The sequence below is a fragment of the Pagrus major genome, chromosome 12 (assembly GCF_040436345.1).
Source record: "Pagrus major chromosome 12, Pma_NU_1.0".
Lineage (NCBI taxonomy): Eukaryota > Metazoa > Chordata > Actinopteri > Spariformes > Sparidae > Pagrus > Pagrus major.
This window is the reverse complement of record NC_133226.1, coordinates 20,310,685-20,331,462: the sequence shown is the minus strand read 5'-3', so window position 1 is coordinate 20,331,462 and position 20,778 is coordinate 20,310,685. Positions and strand designations below refer to the sequence as shown.

General features: G+C 40.0%; 1 protein-coding gene across 1 annotated transcript; it reads left to right on the top strand.

Moving 5' to 3' along the window:
* Positions 1–6,341: 6,341 nt before the first annotated feature.
* On the top strand, positions 6,342–13,730 carry wdr45 (WD repeat domain 45). Its single transcript, XM_073478113.1, has 11 exons — positions 6,342–6,464; positions 6,672–6,782; positions 7,048–7,122; positions 8,843–8,947; positions 9,307–9,412; positions 9,516–9,610; positions 9,702–9,781; positions 9,870–10,078; positions 10,736–10,837; positions 10,926–11,071; positions 13,219–13,730. The coding sequence occupies exons 2-11, from the start codon at positions 6,734–6,736 to the stop codon at positions 13,326–13,328; spliced, it is 1,077 nt and encodes a 358-aa protein (XP_073334214.1). The 5' UTR covers positions 6,342–6,464; positions 6,672–6,733; the 3' UTR covers positions 13,329–13,730.
* The last annotated feature ends 7,048 nt before the right edge of the window (positions 13,731–20,778 follow it).

Genomic DNA, 20,778 nt, shown 5'->3' with positions numbered 1-20,778 from the left:
TGCCAAAAATGCAGTCTGTCCAAGCAATTAGCTTAGTCCCGGAAGGTTTGATCTTCCTAATTGAGTTGGCAGCCAAACGTTTATGCTTATTTCAAACAAGGCATGCAGCAGCACAGTATGTGCCAGAGCTGGTAATCCAGCCACAACTTTAATCCAGGATTTCTCAGGTTTTTTATTAGAAGTATTTGTTGCGTCTGTCATCACGCTGACAAGATTCTCAGTGATTTATCTGGGGCTCACAACAGAGTTTTTCCATCTATCTTTTACTGGAGGTCTGTGCCACCGAGCATAAAGGTTTCTATTTTTCTTTCATTCATTCATATTTTGTATTATTTGAGTCATGTTATCATAAAGGACCACAGCAAAGACTATTGTTTGTCCTCATTAAATATTTCTAGAAGCTTGGTTACACAGTGACTACTTAGAGGACTGGTTCGTTACGCTTACTGTAAGCTAACATGCTAGTTAGACGTGAACCTGGACAACACTGGACAAGCTGGATGGCTTGCTAAATATAATTTGAGCTCAGTTGCTCTTGGTACATTGTATGTAAACCATGTGTCTGTTGTAGGGAAGTTTGATCTCTGACAGAGGAAGTAAAACACAACCAGATAGTGACACACAGCTTGGGTCTGGACTGCTGGGGCTGCAACGGAGTAGCTACGCAACGCAGCGGAGTGAAACCTATCAGATCGGAGAAGGACTGAATATGGATCTGGTGGAATTTGGGGGTCACAGCCCACATACACGCGACCAACACATCGGCATGGATGTTAAGAAAGACAACGACTAGAGGGCGCCGCTCAAAGTGAAGTCAGTCTCAGAAACGTGCAGAAATACGAACAAGATGAACGAGTGTGGACAGGATGCTCCATGAACGGCGTGGAAAAGTGACATCTGAATATATGTTCCATAAAATGAATCTCGAGGTTTGCCTCACATGAGCCTTGTTGTTTTGTTCTCTGGATGTTAAGTAAAAGGTGCGAAACAATGTATGTGATAGTCAGCATATTGTTTAAAAAGCTTGTGAGCACTGTTATTCCTCAGTGTCCAGAGTGGACGTCTAAAGACTGCACCTTCCTTTCTGCACACTGCGCATATTTAAAAAAACTGCACATGCTGCAATAAAAGCAATTAAAACCCTAAAACATTAATTAACTTAGTCGACATATATTGTGAGTGAACCACAGACTAATGAAAATAAATCTGCAGCAAACACTGATGACAGCAACCTTAAACGTTTCTCAGATCATTATAAAGCAGCCCATACATCAACGCAGCTTTAATTTAATCCCATATGAACCATAAACACAAGAACATGAGCCGAGTGTCAGGTACCTGTCGAGGTTTGGATCAAAGAACTGACAGAAACAGTCTTTACATTGACTGGACGTGCTGAGACGTAAAGTAAATGTACACCCAGTTATGGGGCCTGGTTTCTCTTGTAGTTCCTATTTATTACTCGCCATATTGTCAGAGACGGACAGACCACATAAATCATTGATGTAAATGTTAATTAGCACATCCTGTGGCAATTAAAAATACAGGGATATTATTGAGGCAAGCATTCAAATGTTCAGCAGTGACTGCTGAAATGTCAAGAGACTAATTAATGTGATCAGAACAGATGTGATGTCATTTTTCATTTGTGTTGGTTTCAACATTGTGATCACAGCTTTGTCTTCACTGTTGGGCTTCTAAGCAGTGTTTTTCAGGTGGATCCAGCATCCTGTAGGCCGGTGGTTCACAACCTCGTAACCCCAGAAGCCCGAGCTCTGGTAACCCTTCATTGACATCACTCAAATATGTTCTTTGAATGGATTATAAACTGGATGTTTTTAAGCACTATTAATTATGAATAAGCTAGCCATCTTAAAGTGAGACCAAAGCAAGGTATAAATGAAGGGAAAGGGAAAGTTTTGATTATACCTGAAGTTTACGTAGATCTCCTGTGGTTGACAGTGTCACGTTTCACTGATTTAATCCGTCCATTTTCATCTAATTAAATATAGTTTTTATGGTCTGGACTCGGGCCAAAGGCTTCATAAGCAAAGGCTTCCTTTAAGTGCCTCAATGCTTATAATAAACCAGGAGAAGAGGCCGAGCGTACCCCTTCACCACAAAAAATGTCCCGATATTTATCATTGGTTTCTACAACCCAAGGGCAATTTTATTGGGCATTTTACAAGAGGTAAAAGAATCTTTACTGGTGCAAAAGCAGCAGTCTGTCAAATCTTCTGACATGGGCCATTTGGATGTCATTAAAATAATGGAGATGTTCCGGTTAAATTTATAATTGATGACCTCCCCTTTTACAAACTGTCTGATCCAAGCATCCTCTTTCAGTCAGCTGAATTCAGTCTCTGCTCGCGTTTATGAGTAAAGTAGTCAGTGTTGAAAAGTAAAAGTTAGAGACTTAATTAGAGATTTAATAGGTCAAATAGGTCGCACACAGTTAGTTCTGGAGCCTGTACTATGAAGCCAGTTCAACAAACCCAAGATACGTTTCTGTTATCCGGCTTCACTAACCCTCACAGTCGCGATCATGCCAAGCGGTCACACAAAACTGGTTATCAACTCGATAAATCAACCCAGGTTTTCCACATCTAGCCACGAGCATGCTCACATGTGGAGGTGTTTGCAGTACATGAATAATCGCAAACGTGGAGAAGTCTACTAGCAGTCGAGCACAATACTTTATGAAGAACAGATATCTATTAGGCAAATAGAGGAAGAAGTTAAACACATAGTCCAGGCTACAAACACACAGTTGCAGCTGCCAAATTCAGGAAGGACAGCTGTCAAACAATCGCTGACTGTTTTATATCACTGGCCCATCATTAGGGCATGAGTAGATCTGTCTATAATCACATTTGTGTATTTTATTAAATGAATGTGTTGCTTAGACGTATTCTCATGGCGTGAATGTTACGGCTTTAGCCTTGTTATTACAGCTGCAGCCCTAGTCAAACAGACTCAGGAACAAATATAAAAAAACATCATTCAAAGCAGAACTGTCATATCTTATAACAAGTGCAAGGCATGAGGGTTTCAATCTGTCTGTCGTTAAATGACATCAGTATAAAAAAACACAATAAAAAGGCTTTTTACATCGCCTGCAGCCACTTGGCGGCGTCCATGTCGCTCCTACATTCCGACATAACACACATGAATACAGGAAGTTGGAAAAACGACTTCCAGGCTCAGGAAACGGGAGCATCTGAGGAGCACGTGACTGCAGCATAAGTCTGTTCTGATTGAGAGACCTCTGGCGGCAGAAGCTACATACTGTGTTGTTAAACAATCTGTTATATTTCATACATTTTTGAATTTTTGTGGGTTATGCCGTCACATAAATGTAGTTGAGTAGACGGTCTCATAGCTTAATCCAGCTCTTGGTATTCATTCTGTTGTCTGCTCTGTTTTTCCTTTGCCATATACTAACTCTCAGTTTATTCCAGCCGTCCTGCCCTACAGTAACCCCTCTTTTCTCCGTTCCCATCTCCCGACCTTCCCCACTGACTCACCTGCTTCCAATTTCCCTAATCAGCTTAAAGCAGCCTTATGCCTGACCCTCAGATTCATATTTCTCTGCCTGACCCCCATCTGAATGAGTGCGCATGTTTTTCACTGTCTACCTGTTTTTTTTCCTGCCGTTTGACTTCAGCAAATGTGAACTCTTATCGTACACTGACTGTCTTTGTGCCGTGCTTTTGAGCTCAAGGTTAAAGTGAAATATCTCACTCTGAATTGTAGTAGAAGAGGTGTAAGTGTAAAGTGGCGTAAAATGGAAATACTCAAGTAAACCATACTGCAGGTCGGTCTAAAAACTCTTGTGTAGGTATCATGAAGTTAGACATGATGCTGATACTTGTCTAGTTTTACACGTACTCTGCTTATCACACTCATAGAGGGTGACGTCACATGATATATTCACAATATATACGTTTTGAGCTTAAAATAACTCCCAATGTACTGTCCCCACTTCTAATCTCATCATATAGCACACTGGGTTGTAACACACAGACAGTCGTCACACACTCAAACAGACACACACACTTCATATGTTCCTGATTCTCATCCCCTCATAGAAAAGCACTGCCCACGTATTTCGTGAAGGTGAAAATGGACCTAATTAACAAAATGTGCTGCATTGTGCAGCTCGTTCTGTCTGCCTCTGACTCAGCTGCTGCTTTGAAACCACTGTCACAAAGAGCTTTTCTTCAGCTGCCTCCCTCAGCTATTTGTCTGTCTGCCTCCATCACCTCAGTACAGATTAGCAAAGAGCTCTAAAAGATTATATTTATTTGACTTTTCCCCCCCTGTCTTTTTGATGTTTGGCAGTGTAGAGATAAAGCAGGGACATGAATATGATCCTGGCAATAACTGAACCAATATATTATTATCATGGAATGTGGCTTAACCATTAGATAGTGGTGGAGAGGAACTTTACATAACATAACATACAGCCACTAAATGTGTCGCATTCACTTTACAACACATCTGTTGTTCAAATCATCTGCACACACCATCATCTGCTCTGCATTTTTGCAATTCCAGTTCCCTCGTCTCAAAGTCAACTGGTTTCTTGAATGGGTTTTTGGTTAAATGCCTCAAATGAGGCATGTGGGGCTTAAGACATTAAGTTGTTTTGTTCTACGACATAAAATACGTCATTAAATGTCCCACAATTTAATTATAAAGCGCTTACGTGTCTTAAAAATGGCAGTTGCTAACAAGTGGCTGAATGAGACGACAGAAGTTGTCACGGACATTAAACGTCATCACAGCGAACACAGAGACTCATCTCACTAGTCCGTCTTTACAGGCCGACTTTAGTTACAAACTATTCTAACTCTAACTTTACAACTTGTACATTGATCAGTTTGTAGAAAACCTGTTCACCAGAGGGAACCAGGGCAATGCTAACTTCTGGGTTAGCCTACAAAAATATGTCATCCCTACAGTGCTCTGGTACTGTATGTGTCCATGTCCACGTCTGTTTGCCATACCTTTCTGTCCAAGATGATTCATCATTTTAATTATTAATTCACAATCATAATAATGTTTTTAAGGAAAAGAGATACTTTTATTCTGCACCTTTCTACAAGTTCTGTAGATGTTTTATTCTTAGAAAAGGATTTGTCCACATAAAATGTTATAAAGCAGCTCTCTCTGTCTCCTTGGTGTGGATGATTGTCTGCAGGTGTGCTGTAGTCAGGGAGGATCCACCAGCTGCACCTCATCTTCACAATCAAGACCTCCTCAAATACTCTGCTGAGCCATCTCCACCCTGCCAGTTTGCCGTTGCACCCACAGTCAGTGCTACCTCATTCAGGCTATATTATCTGGTGGTTTCTCTTTGCCTCGTGACTTTTTGGCTGTGATTGGCCTTGTTTTTTGTCTGCTCCTGCCTCCCCTGATTCCAGCCCTGCTTCCCTTCCTTATCTACAGAAGTCTGCTGTTCCTTCCCAATCCCTGCTACTCTGCTCTTGATCCACACTCACTCAAAAACCACAGGAAACCTCTCCGGAGCAGCAACCTTCAGCCCTTCATCAGCTTTTTGCAATAAAGCCTTTAACTGCTTCTCTGGCTTAGTACCCTTCCTGTCCAAAAAAAAACTATGTATCTCCAGATGTGTTGTTTTTAAAATCTTTGTTATTCTTGTATTGTCGATGGAGCAATCAAAGGTGCAGATGTATTATCTGATGTAGTACTGCAATTAAAATCTGAAGTCATTAATTTAAGAGAGGGTAAAATATTTACACTACTCAATATTTTCTGAATTTTTATTTTGTGTTTTGTGAAAATTATTTCCAAAAATAATGCAACACATTTCATTTGACTTTTATTGCATATATTGACGGCGGTAACTTGTTTTTTTTAATTGCTGGATCACATATTTATACTTTTTATTTGACAATTGCACAACAATAATTTGTTGTGTTAATGTTTCCAATAAAAAACATGTTTTTAAAAAAGGCGAGGATCTGTGAAAACCTTTTTTTTGAGACATCAGTGACTAACCAAAGTATATTAACAGCAGCTGAGGAGTATCGGATATTTATGTTGTAAGATATACTTTTCATTCTAATAAAGATTGTATAATAGTTTAGTATGATACTCGTATCACTCGTTTTATCTTGTCCAATTTATCATATTCATTAAATTGTCTCCTAAAATGAAAATAAACATCTTAATATTGAAGTAACACGTTATTTGTCATTTTTAAATGAGATATTCTTCGTCTTTACGTGTTTTTATTCGCTTTTCTTCGATTTCTTCTTCGAAGTTTTATATGAACCGGAAGCGGAAGAAAACCGGAAGCACGTGCCGTATACGTCACTGTTGGAAAACAAAAACAAATCGACGTCTTGCAACATCTCTGTTGTTGTTTTTAAACCCCGTCTGGCCTGTTTACTGCTTTGTAAACATCCACATCGTCTCGAGTCTACATGTTTACGGTGAGACTGTTACATATTTCAAAATGTCTACGTAAAAACGTCACAGCAGCCGCGTTTACACCGCTGTTATCTGATGCTAATGTGTGCTAGCTAACTGTAGCTAACAACAGTGTTGACCCGCTGTCAGCTGAAGACTACAAGAAGACAGCAAACTTAACATGTGTCGTCTTGAGCAGCCGTCGTGTTTTTCTTTCTCCCCGGTCACAGGTCGTCCGCTGGGTCCAGCTGAAGCTGTAGTTCACCGGTAACATCACGGTAGTTCAGCAGCCATGGCTCAGCAGAGAGGAGTCAACAGCCTGCAGTTCAACCAGGACCAGAGTGAGCTGAAAGCTAACACTTTGAGCTAACTGACAGCACACAGACATTATGTTTACATCTTCTTTACTGCTCTTATTTGTTCATTATTAATCTATTTATTATCCTTTTATTCTTTTTGTGATGTTACCTTAGACCCGGCTTCCTTGTGTTTGGCTTGACTGTTGAGTGTTTATTCTGTAATCATAAAGTTTCCTGCTTTTGCCTGTTTGTCAAATTAAAGGTGCTTTATAAATAAAGTTTATTGTTATTCCTTTGTGAATCACAGGCTGTTTCTGCTGTGCTATGGAGACAGGGGTCAGGATTTACAACGTGGAGCCCCTGATGGAGAAAGGCCACCTGGGTGAGTGCATTTAACTGCCCCTCTGTCAAGTGTTTTTGTATTTGTGGAAAAATAAAACCCTGTCCGGTCAGGATTTGTTTCTCTAGGGGAATGTGGGTGAATTCACTGTTACCTGTGCTGGTCAATGTTTTTGTATAATTACATTATAATAACATCATCAGTACTGCTTCATTGGTAGTAATAATACTAATTGAGTGAGGATGATGTGATTGTAAAATTCTGGGCCGATATTGACATTTAAAATAACACATTTTTTGTCGTTTTTTTAAGTTGTTTTCTTGTTGATTATTCCCCCTTCTGTGACAAAGAAACAAAAAAAACCTTCATTCTAAAAAACAAACAAACCATGAACTGTTTTTAAAGTCAATTCAGCCCTTCAAATATATTCATATAAAGCATAAAAAACATTAAAGAGATATTCTTGTATTTTGAAACTTGGGCCCTATATTTAGATGTTTTGGAATCAGTCCAGTAGATCCCCTCAGTTGGCAGCAATGGCTGCAACCTAATCCTTTCTGGCCGCTCCAGCTGTCAAAGTTACGTCCACTAAAAGTGCTTCTTTGTGTCACTGACAGGCTGAGGTTGTTATTCTAAGTGTCTGACCACAATTACAGACATGATTCTGATAGAGAGAGACTTTCTGTTCAACAATTAGATCCTTTTTGTAACCAGAAACACATTCAATGAAAAGTCTTGCTCTGAAATCTCGCAAGAAGTGTCAGTCAGACAACAGTGGAAAAGGTTGGAGAGAGGCGTTTGGAGTCTACCTCCCATGAACTGCCTGCAAGATTTTTTTCCAAAGTCATGGCTGAATATTTAACTGATTTTGACAATCTAGATGAGGCAACAACTGTAACAACTCACCTTGCAAGATTTCAGAGTAAAAGCAAACCATTTTTAAAAGGTTATTATAGTCTCTTGGCATTTAATAATCGTTTTTGTCAAATGATACAACAAATGCACATTGAGCCCAAAGAAGAAAGCCTGGGCTGACAAAGCAAGTTGATAAACTGTCATGTTACCTGTTATCTCTGACTGAAGTTTTAGGTTTTGTCAAGCCAGCTCACGCAGAGAAAGCCTGGCTATGAAGTACTTGTTTAGTATCATGGGCCCTGCTCTACCTGCTGAGCCACACCTGCCCAAATGCCACAAAATGAGTGTGACGTCAAAATCCATTTAAAATAGTTCTGTCAGGTCCAGTCTGGAAAGACAGCTTCACCTTCTGAAAATTACATTTTACTGCTGCTGTTATTCAGTTTTATCAGCTCAGTGAAGTGTAAAACCTGAAGAAGTAGAAGCGAGTTTTTACAAACCTGTTATATAGTTCATTAACATCTGTCAACTCATAATGAAGGTAAAAGTAAAAAAAATAAATATATAGACTTGGCAAGCTTGTCTACCTTGTTATATCCAAAAGTCTTTCTGCGAATGTAAAAGCAGCCTAATCCACTTTCACAAAGAGGCCTGTGATTAGTTTGGCAGCTGTGTATGTTAATACTTGAGGTACAGCTAAATTAATAAGGTGGCAGCGGATCATTGTAGAACCAGCTGTCAGTGGCTAAAATGCTGTCCAGACCGATGACTTTTATTACACGGGAGGAGGTGAAATATTTAATTATCCACCTCCACCTGTAATATTAAGACTTAATTTTTAATTCGTGTGTGTGTGTGTGTGTGTGTGTGTGTGTGTGTGTGTGTGTGTGTGTGTGTGTGTTTCCAGACCACGAGCAGGTAGGCAGCGTGGCCCTCTGCTCCATGCTGCATCGATCCAACCTGCTGGCTGTAGTTGGAGGAGGAGTCAACCCCAAGTTCTCAGAAATATCTGGTGAGTTCGATCAAATCACATAACATCATTAAACACAACACACACACACACACACATGTCATTTATATGTTGAAAGAGGATATTATAATCTGTTCTCCACATACCGTCTGTAAAGTGATACCTTCATTGTAGGAGTGGGACAAAATATCGATACAGCAACATATCGTATGGCTCCCACCTGTGATACGTTATTGATCCACTGGCGCTAAATATTGATATTTTTATTCAAACTTGCAGGCGCTCTAAACAGTTTACCAGCAGTCTGACTTACCAAGTCACTTCATGACTCCTTGTGGTGTAGTTCTGTAAACTTTCTTCAAAAAAACAAATTGTCTTATATGGTGATTGTTTCATTTCAGTGCTGATCTGGGATGATGCTCGGGAGTCACGAGACCCCAAAGACAAGCTGGTGCTGGAGTTCACCTTCACCAAACCTGTTCTAGCTGTTCGCATGAGGCATGACAAGTGAGTTTCATGCCTCACTCGATCCACCTGTGCAGCTACGTGAAAAACAATACAATAAGCATGATTTAAGTTTATTAATTGTAATTATTTGCTTTCCCTCTAGGATCATCATTGTTTTAAAGAACAGGATCTATGTGTACAGTTTTCCAGACAACCCTGTTAAACTTTTTGAGTTTGACACCAGAGATAACCCCAAAGGTGAAGAGTCCATCTCTTGTTCTGTTCATTTTTCTTCCATCATGGCCTTCTGTTCAACATCTTAGTAAATTCAACTATTTCTGTCCTCCAGGCCTGTGCGATTTATGTCCCAGTATGGAGAAACAGCTGCTGGTCTTTCCAGGTCACAAATGTGGCAGCCTGCAGCTGGTTGTAAGTTACAAACACACAGAGCATACCTTTGAATAAATCAACCAGTCGTTTAAAATGACGGTCATGTACGAACTGGTGTTTTCTTCAGGACTTATCCAACACCAAACCTGGAACATCGTCTGCACCTTTTACCATCAATGCCCACCAGAGTGAGATCGCCTGCGTGGCGCTGAACCAGCCCGGCAGCGTTGCCGCTTCAGCCTCACGTAAAGGGACGCTCATCCGCCTGTTTGACACGACGACCAGAGACAAGCTGGTGGAGCTGCGGAGAGGAACTGACCCAGCCACCCTCTACTGGTACACACTCAAGTAGTGAAGGATAGTGTGTGTGTGTGTGTGTTTAAGGTGTCAGTATCATTGACATATATAAAGATGAAGACATGGCAGCCCCCCTAAAGTGAAGCCAAAACATCTGATATGCCATAATTGACCAGGAGAATAGAGGTCTACCTGGTAAACACCCACGTCTTAAAAAACGACATACCTCCAAATTGTAACACAGACCATTTCTTATTAAATGTAGTCTCACAACCCAAACTGATGACATCATGGCGACATTATGCCGCTGTTTTCACAGACTGAGCAGCACTCCTCATGACAAGTAAAGTAAATTAGTGTAATGTAAAACTATAGGAATGCCCCTTTAAAATTGATGCTGTTCTTCAGTGAAAACAGCTCTAAATATGAACAACACAGGGACATGTTCAGCAGTATTTTGTCGGTGGATCAGTTTAAATTATTTTCAGTCTTCTCAAAACCAGGTGCTTCACTGGTGCAAAATACAATACAATACAATGAAGTACAACAACTGCTTCAGGGAGTGGAAAGCAAAGCAAACTAAATATAACAACTCGGTGTGCTGGTCAAGTGTCTCCACTCTTCTAGAGAACAAGTATTTTGTGTTCAAGCTTGCTTCAGGCTCTCAGCCTTTCTCTGCTTTGTTTATTTTTCCAGCATCAACTTCAGCCATGACTCCTCGTTCCTCTGTGCCTCCAGCGACAAAGGCACCGTTCACATCTTCGCACTCAAAGACACTAAACTCAACCGCCGCTCCGCGTAAGACCAAACCCTGACCTCCAGCTAGTTTCTTTAACCCACAAACTGTCTTTTTATCTGTGAATGTTTCTTCATCTGTCTCCCGTAGACTGGCTCGTGTTGGGAAGGTGGGCCCTGTGATTGGTCAGTATGTGGACAGCCAGTGGTCATTGGCCAGCTTCACTGTGCCCGCTGAGTGCGCCTGCATCTGTGCTTTTGGAAAGAACACGTCCAAGAATGTCAACTCTGTCATCGGTGAGGAAACATGGAAAATCACACAGAATGTTTTTGTTTTAGTGCTTTCTTTATTTTTTTTGTACTGTTGGAATAAGAGCAGGTACACATTATAGTTCCTAAGTGTACTATTATAGTAGATGCTCTCAATGTGTTTTACCTCATGTTTATCATCAACAGGCATTTATTTGTTTGGCTGGACATGACTTGAGAATTCACAGGATGCACTTAACAGATTATTATTCCACTTCATTTTCTCATTCTGTAGGTTTTGTTTGCACCACAGTAAAAGACCAAGCATAAGTCACACTATACTTAAGAGCTTCTACAAGGAACTTTAATATCTTTGTTGATTCTGGTGGCCTCTGTGGACAAAATATGACAATAGTGAAGCAAATGGGGTTTTGCACTAGCACTTTGCCACACCAATTTGCTTTCCTGTAAACAGTTTTACTGCGCTGATAAGAGCGCCGCTCAGGCTGAGCTTTTTTTGGAGTAGGGCCACAGCGCGTCCACCCCGCCTTAAAACGGGCTGCGGTGACATCTCCCGACCATGGCTAAAGGGCCGTCCTCACTGAGAACAATAACTTTAAAATAGATGATTTTAAAAATCTTTCTTAGTCAAGTGGATGGGGGAGTTCACGCCACAACTTTAACGAAATTGATAGCGGGGAACAATACTTCATCATCATTTTGATGAATGACAGAAATGATTGATGACCCTTTTCAGATGGTCTACTTTAATAACTCAGTCTTGGATATTTATCCATCGTATTAAAAGTTTTACACATTACACATGAATGAATGTAATTTTACCTGAGAAATACTGCCAGACGACCCTTGGTGCTGATGGGGTCTCAGTTTGCTTTGATCGCCAGAATAACCAAAAGTAATGAATAAACAGAGTGTGATTCTTCTAACTCCTCATTTTTAAAGAACTTCATAAAACCATATCCTTCTGAGGGTTTTCTCTTTGTCTCTTTGTACAACAAAAAGCAATAACAGGTCTTTAATATCTCTTTTCCTCAGCTGGAGCGTGCAGCACGTCCTTGGTGCTACTGTTTACAGAACGTTACTGTCATCAGTGTGGATGCGAACATTGTTATCTTTATAGTTACTGTTGTAGAGATCATTCTTGGTGTTGATGGCCCTTAACCCATAACAACCCCCTTCTGTCCCTCAGCCAAGCCTGTGCTGCACTCAGTGCTTTTATAGCTTCTCACTAAATCTCTGTGGTTTAGTTTCTCTCCTGCATCCGTTTGTACTTTCTGATATCTGCTGTATTTTATTGTTTCATCACATTCGCTTTCAGCTGTTTTCAGAAGTCGGGATAAGTTACTGCTGGTGAAAACATTTCCAGCTTTTGCTGCTTCAAAATAAATGCTTTTAAATAACTAAATGATGGAGGGCTTTTATTGTGAAGGATTGATAGGAAATAATACATGTTTATAACAGCTTTAGCGGAGCTTTGTCAGCAGCTGTCCTTCGTTAGTACTGAGGGAAGGCAGAGTGTTAACTGCCGCTCCTTTGACTGCTACACAAGCGCTTTACCAGTTAAAGACACACCTTCCAGAAAGAAGCCATGTTGTAATGGAAATGCAAATCTCTGACACGCTGGGCAGGATACGCAGAGCCAGCACGTATTTTGAAAAACCCTACCTGTACAACCAGACCTCCTGAGGTGGGACTCCTCAATTAATCCTGGGCCATAAAAAAGATTTTTATTTTGTGACTTATCCAACCTGGATGACTCGGAATCCAACTTGCTGATAGCCATTAAGAAATAGCCAATCTTCTTGCTCCTGGTCTTGTTTGCTTATGAAGGTCAATTGGGACTGTTTTATAACCAGTTAAAAGCTCCGTGTAGTACATTTCAATGAAATCTTCCTTATCATATCAAAACTTCTTTTTTTTTTTTTTTAAATTAAACCTTTGTTTGTTTTTATTGTTTCCACATTACTTCTGTCATCCTCCAACGTCTCAGTGCTGACACACTTCAGATGGCAGCATTCGCTCGTGGCCGGTCCAATCACAGCACTCTGTGCCAACAATTAGAGTTGTTTGTGTCCTATTAAGACATGAGCTCCAGAATGTGTTATTCACATCGTTGTATCACAGCATTCGACTCAGCGTTGAAGATGTTACTTATCTTCTCTCCCCTCCTGCAGCCATATGTGTGGATGGGACCTTCCATAAGTACGTGTTCACCCCCGATGGAAACTGCAACCGAGAAGCCTTCGATGTGTATCTGGATATATGTGATGATGACGACTTCTGAGGCCAGTTCAAAGACATTACTGGAAGGACAAGGACGTGAGGACGAAGAGGAAACATGAGGACAACGATGACAAATGAAAGTGACTGGAGTTAATGATTATTGTTGTGTCTTGGAGACAGATGGGAAAATGTCCTGAGACAGAGAATCAGAGACGTGGAGAAACAGACTTTATACTGAGGCCTGTTTGTGTTTGTAATCAGTTGTATTACAGTATGTAGCAGCCTCCAATATAAACACAGTTTTATATTAGCTCATAACCTTGTTGCATCAGGAGTCTAACTGAAAAAAATCTTAAATGACAAATACATTTAAATCTTGGAAGCTTAGTGATTTGCTGTGTTTATGATAGGTTATTTGTTTAAACAAATACTGAAATTAAAATGTGTTTTTGCTAAGAAATCAGTTTAAGCATCCCTGGAGTTTGTTACGATTTGTTTACCTATTTTGTACCTATTACCTTTTTTTTTTTTTTAACTGCAAAAAAGGAAGAAATGGAAGTTTATGTTATGCAGTGCTGGAGCCCCAGGAGACACTTACATGTGGTTTAGTGGGAACAAAAGTGTATTGAATCACCCCTGGATTTCATCTAGATACCACAAACTTGAAATGATAACTGTAAATGGAGTCTTTGTCTTTTTGGAGTTAAAGACAAGGCTTTAAAGGATTAGTTTTAACGTTTGGTGAAATACACTAATCTGCTTTGTCAAAAGGCTTCAGCTAACAGCCGGTCAGCACAAAGGCTGGAGACAAGGAAAACAGCAGGAGTGTAGTCTGTTTATAGCCGAACAATAGCTTTTGCTTCTAGTGGTTTAAATTACGCCTCAAAAATCACAAAAGTGGTGTTCATCTGTGAAGATTATCTTGCTGAACAAAACATGTATGTATCATGAGCTTGTGATTGCTACTTAATAATCCAAAATTCTGCTCAAAACCGTGTTATTACACCATCTCGTGAAGCTAAGGGGCCAAAAAGACTTTTTCCTGTAAGCTTACATTGTGTAAGAAGCAGCTGCAAAAAGGGGATCATTTGTTTTTAATTTGATCCATTCAGTACGATGACATTTGCAGTCTCAAAGAGCCACACAATTAAATCATTTTATCTCCATTCAAGTTAGCCAGGGGCCAATGCGGAGGCTATGAAGAGAATCCAGGTAATTTTACAAACTTTTTTTGGCTTCAATCAGGAGCTTGCATTGGAAGGACTGGAGCCCCATTTCAAACGCTGTATCCAGTTCTCTTTATACTTCCGTTATGCTAAACTAAGAAATCTGGAGGTCGTCAATAACCGGCTGAAGTCTTGGTAAATCCGATGACATACAAGACAGTATCATCAGCATAGAAAGGAACATTGCAAAGCTCTGATTTTAAAATAGATAGTATGTATAGAGTAAATAACATGAGGCCAAATATTAATCCTTGTGGGACACCTTTTATCAAGCATCAGCAACAACAGTCTGAACTGTACCAGGAAAATTTTGAACCAGCTGTAAACAGAAGTTAACAAAATGCTGTAATTAGTTGTATCAAAAGCCTTGAATTGATTAACTTCTTGTCCACTTAGTGTTTTTTTCAGGCAGGAAAGTGATGGCTGTGTGCTCAGGAGTGCTGAGATGAAGCGTTCAACAAGAAAAAATACTGCATGTGCGTCTTGTCTCTGTGAACAATATGTTGACAACCACCGCTGTAAGATCGACACTGCCCCTTTGCGGTTTACTATCTGTCTATGTTTTATTTGACATAAGAGCAAGGAGGACATGGGTGCATGATCCATAGGAGACAAAAATACAGTAAATATAATTGCCTAGGCCAGGAGAAAGAAAAAAGTGACAGTGACATCACCAGTGCCTTTCTGAAAATTTGAGAGACTTTCAAAAGCAGCTGAGGCAGAGCGCTCTGAAAAAGGACACTGGGCGCTGCGCCTTGTCTCTGGACGGCTGCCTGCTGCCACAGATGTTCGCTCCTTATTGGGAACAATTGAAAAAAGATACTGGCGCTCAGAAAAAAACGCTATGTGGACACAGGCCCTAACAGTGCAGCAGTGCAGTACAGTATATTAAGCCAGTTGATGTCGTAAAGCCCGGCTGCTGTAAGCCGAAGGACATTAGTGTCTTTCAGAAAGATTGGTAGTTACAGGCCCCAAAAACTCAGATTATAGTGCAGTAAACAGTACACATATTATTTAGTTTTGAAGTTTGACTGTGGGAGTCTTCACACGAAAACTCTGCAGCATCTTTGGTGTCACTTTACTCTTTGGGCTGCAGATCAAGTAGAAAAACTTAACACCCTCTCAGTGACACAGTCAAGACAGGGAAGTGTTGCCTTTGAGTTGAGTTCTAAGTTTTAAAAAATAATTTAAAGTAGAGTCCAGTGTTGAGGTGATTAACAGCCTCATATTATTTTTCCACGCTGCTGATTTCTCGATTTCACTGACTTAGCAAGAAAGTAAATGTTATAAAAATTTGGGTAAAGATCAGAATAAAAGTGTTATTACTGCACCGATTGCTCCATTGACTCTAAATGAGTCATAAAGTAATGAGAGCCTGCTCCGCTTTAATGTCAAATGTAATTATTTCAAAGCTTCATTCTTCACAGTGTAGTTTTTTTCCTGCAGTGGTTCCCGAAGTGTTGTTTTCTCTTGTATATTTGTATTAAGCTCCATCCCTCTGCTAAAGTTTCTGCATAAGTTAACTCTGTCATCATTTGCTCTGGCAGCTTACATGTGCAAATCCACAGATTACTGTTTTTTAACAGGGAGATTATAGAAGTTTCAGTTAAGTCTTGAAATGTTTTTGGGTGTCCTCTTACTGGGCCGAGGTACATGCATGCTGCTCATCTGTAATCCAAAAATCCACCAAAATGCCTGAGTCATATTAACTATGAAGGTTTGCATCTTTTGGCAGGGCAGCTTTAAATTTTGGCAAGTGGACGATGTTGTGCAGCAGCTTGTGGCATCCTCTGGAGTCCAAAAAATACTTGACAGGTGATTGAACAAATCATCAGTCTATCACCATCACGAGCAAACTTCATTTCCTTTTTTATGTCCTCAATGTCACATGGTGTGGAGCATAAATCAATCATATCAACAGCAGGAGAGCCGCTGGTCTGGCGGGTCGGTCAAGACTTACCGCTGGTGGAGATCCTCTCCTGGCCTGTTGCAATCCAAAGCCGACACTGAGTATTTTGTTCTGGAAAAGGTAGCTAGCTTCATTTTACCAGAAAACTTGAGAAAGATAAGCTGCATAGCTTATGTATTGATTAATTTTAAAAATTGGTTTTATTACCAGGCAGCAAAAAAACAACTCAACTTTGAACAACCAACTAATGGCAGGAAGGAGTCAATACAAAAGAGGGAAAGAAAAAAGCTGCAAAAGTTAAACAAAAACAACTTCAAGTTGCCTCATAACAGCTGTTGACTTCTGCAGTGACTGGCATTTTATCTTGTCAACCTCACCTAAACTGGAAGCTACCATCTGCTCAGGTAAGCAGCTTAAACAGATGCACGCATTCAGATGTGACTGAGCAACTCCAGAGCTAACGTCACAGTGAAGGAACAAGAGTGACAGAAGTGTTCTCAGCATCATGTAGTAAAAGTACGTATGCGTCCTTTTATCTGGATCCAAACCAGAAGTTAAGTTAAGTTAACCAGAAGACTCATCCTCTGTCCAAGTCTCATGGACATCTGTTCAGTAGTTTTTATGTAATCCTGCTAACAAACCAACAAACAAACGCACACGGGTGAAAACGTAATCTCCTTGGTGTGCGCAGTAACAAATAAAAAAGGCCTGAATACATACATGACTTCAGCTTCCCTCCTCACTGTTGATCAAACTGCATGTTGTTGTGAACCAGCTGATGTTTGTTCTCCAGATGTTCCTCCAGATGCAGCAGCGCATGTTGTTGATTGTTACTAAACTGCCCTGAACCTGTTGTACCTGCAGTTGTGCAACAGATCCCACGGTGACATTTCAAACACTAACCTCGTGCCCCTGCCCTCACATTTACTCTGATACATCTGAGCTTTGGTTTCAGCTCCTGTTGATTCACAACAGCCGTTTACATTAGGCTTTTTACAGCCACTTGTCATTTGTGCAAGTGGGATGATGTTTAAATGTCAGCGATGATGAGTCACTCAGATGAAAACAAACCCAAAAAAATGCTCTTTTAATGCGTGTGTGGCCTCAGCTGTCATGTTGAAATAAAACCTGTTTTACTACAGATGACAGCAGATTTAACTGCCATACTGAATACTTTAATCATTTTCTCATGTTTTCTGACAGTCTCTGTGGAAATGTATTTATTTGTATCATTTAAAGTTTCATGTGTTGATTTATTTTACTGCAGAAACACTTTCATGTCTTGTCATTTATATCAACCCACGGTAATAGGGTTAGGGTTAGGTTTGGCTCAGTTAAGACGGACCCTGCACAGACTGATACCGCCTGAAACGCTGGGTCATGGTTCGCTTCCAAATGGACCCTGCTGCGGTTCATTTGTGGTGTGAATAAAGGTCGACCATTTACTGGATTTATGATTATAGTTTTGTGATTTTAAGCGCTTCATTACTAATACCAAAAGCGATGTTACTGATCTGTCGCTAAGCCGTGTATTCATGTAAAGTAATTTCAGTGAGGTTCTCAGTGCAGTATTTCCCACTATTAACAGGTCAAAGGTTGATAAAACTGCTGTTCGTGTATCCTACACACTGTGACCGCATAAAAAGTGTGTGACAGTGATCCTGTGCAATCATTACTGTACAAGACTCATCCCTTTTATCCTGTCATTATTCAACATGAGGTTGATTTGCAGTCTAAAAATACTAATAATGCTGATGATCAGCCTCGTTATTTCTCCATGAGCTCTTTGTGACATCAAGGAACATAACTACACATCAGATGGATTAAAGTGATTTGCCCACGTGGACCCTGATGAAGCGCTAACGATGCAGGAAATGCCAAAACTGTCCAATCAATGAGTTACCTGTCGGTCTGTGTGACTTCATGTTTACTCCTCCTGGTTCGTTCGTAGAAACCGGACCAGAACTAAAATACAACAATGTACCTGTCTTTTCAGGTGGACCAAATCAACCCAGCTACAGGTGTGAAACTCTTAGTTTGTAAAGTAACTAAAGTTATCAGTTAAATGTGTACTAAAGTACAATATTTCCCTCTGAAATGTAGTGGAGTGGAAGTAGAGAGTGACATGACAAAACTCAGGTAAGTAAATATACCTGGTTAGATTCCATCTCTGTTTATCAGACATGTCATTGAGGATTTTCCAACATCAACATCTTTTCTCTTTCTTTGATTCATCTCGAACTATGCAGAACAAAGTATCCAATTATAGACTCTTATTTTCTTGATTAAAGGAAGCACATCCGCACATCTTTATCCAGTGTAATTCCACCTGACCGAGATGAAACAGATGAAGGAATAAGATCTGTTTCGTATGCTTCTATAAATATCTGCATTTATCAGACTGCTGTTATCATCTCAAAGTAGCCGAATGCTTTTATTGTGAAAAAGGAAAGAACGGAGTCAATGAGACGTCTGATGGTCTGAAGTTTCATTACACCTGCGTCAGTCACTGCAGAGCTTCATTTCCTTTTCACTGTGAAGTTTTCCACTTATCATGCTGTCAGTAGGACAGAAAGTTGTTTACCTCACTGTGTTTCTGACAAATTAATGTTTTCATTTAACATTTTAACAAACAGCTGACAGAGAGGTGTGGCTGCTTTAACAAAGAGCTGAGATGTTTTTATTTCCTCCTCTCCTGAGAGGAAAGAGACTTTTTTAGTTTCCCAGATACAAAATCAGGGAAAAAAAACCTAACATGGTCATGAATGTTTGATCATGCGGCGCCCTCTGCTGGATATTCATCAGTGAAAATTATCTGTGGGTTCATCACTGCCAGAGGCCATTGTCACATCACACAATTGTCATTTGCCATTTTAACTTTCATAACAGTGAAGAACTCAGTCAAATCCTTTTCCACCAAAAGGAAAGAGAAAGAGAATGACTGACATGATGAGAAGACTGGTTGCGCTGTGTAAAAGATAAGAAATTGTGTCAGGTGCTCTTGAAAAAACTGGAAGAAAAAAAAAAGTAATTCAAAAATGGAAAGGCACTCTAAATAAAAGAAAATATTAAAAAGTCTTTGTCATCGTGGTGAATTATTTAAAAAATCCAACGTGTTTTCCTTCACCAGGTATTTGTCACTGACCCAGATAATAACATGACAGGTGAAATAATACCAAATGAGATGACACAGAAATATTCAAATACACACACCGTGCAGAAAATATACATCCACATGCAGAATACAGAAATCGGAGCATCCAAAGCACGATCAGGCAGGCCCCAACGTCAAAAACTCAATACAAGCTTAGTTCCCTGAGAGTTAGAAAAGCAACTTCATCACAAATTCAGAATTTTTCGAAAGACTCCAATCAACAAAAAGTCAGTTCAAAGGAAGGCTGTCTTGTTGTGGTCTCAGAAAGGGCTGGGTACTGAACATCGATACTTTCATGTCATCGATGGAAATACCTCGATACTATCGAGTATCAAAAGTCTCGTCATTCGATACCAAATTTCAACACCTAAGGAGTTAATCTCATCAGCGTCAGTGGGCCAATTAGCATGCAGCATGCTTGTTGTGCCAAGATCTCATAATGTGTGTGTGTGTGTGATGTAATATTTTCATAAAACTGAAATTGATATCGAAAAGCAACGTTCAAGAACCAGTGTCAATGTCAAGGTATCGAAATCAAACAATAGTCTCAGAGGACAAGTAGCAGTTTCTAAACAACTTCTCAGGAGGGGAAAAACAAGACCAAACACTTCTGTCCCCGTTTGTACTCACTCACAGATACCAGCCACCTAAATACTCCTGATTTCTTTCTTTTCATTACTATTCAAGCATTATTCCCTGAGAAATGAATCTGTCAATATTAAAGAAAGTGAAGAAAAACACCTGGATATGTTCCAAAAGTTAATGAGATCTATTCTGGGCTCCGACCCATCCTCGGTCCAAGTTTTATGGGAAATCGTTCATGACAAACCAACAAACAAAGAGACACAGAAGAAAACATAACCTCCTTGGAGGAGGTAGTGAGTGTCAACAATAAAAATCTTTACAAACGTACATATTTAACAACTTTCTCTTTAATGAAAAAACTCTGTACAGCACAGTCATTGGAATTTACCACAGTAACAGATCATTACACCACCAGATCTTACGTAGTTTGTAACTTATTTTTATTTTCCCAGAAAATACCAGAAGCTTTTTTACTTTAACAAAGGTAGTTAAAATAAAAACCCAACTACAGTCAAACCACCGGCTCCTTAGTCCCACTTAAAGAATCAGACATCAGATTTTCCTGCTTGAAACAACCACAGTTTAAGCTGCCAGTCCTCAGAGTCACTCCCTGTTTTTCTCCCAGAGTCGACTCCAC

Coding starts and splice junctions, on each gene's coding strand:
- wdr45 (XM_073478113.1), top strand. CDS start 6,734: ATGGCTCAGCAGAGAGGAGTCAACAGCCTGCAGTTCAACCAGGACCAG. Junction 7,123..8,842: donor GATGGAGAAAGGCCACCTGG/GTGAGTGCATTT, acceptor GTGTGTTTCCAG/ACCACGAGCAGGTAGGCAGC. Junction 9,782..9,869: donor GTGGCAGCCTGCAGCTGGTT/GTAAGTTACAAA, acceptor TGTTTTCTTCAG/GACTTATCCAACACCAAACC.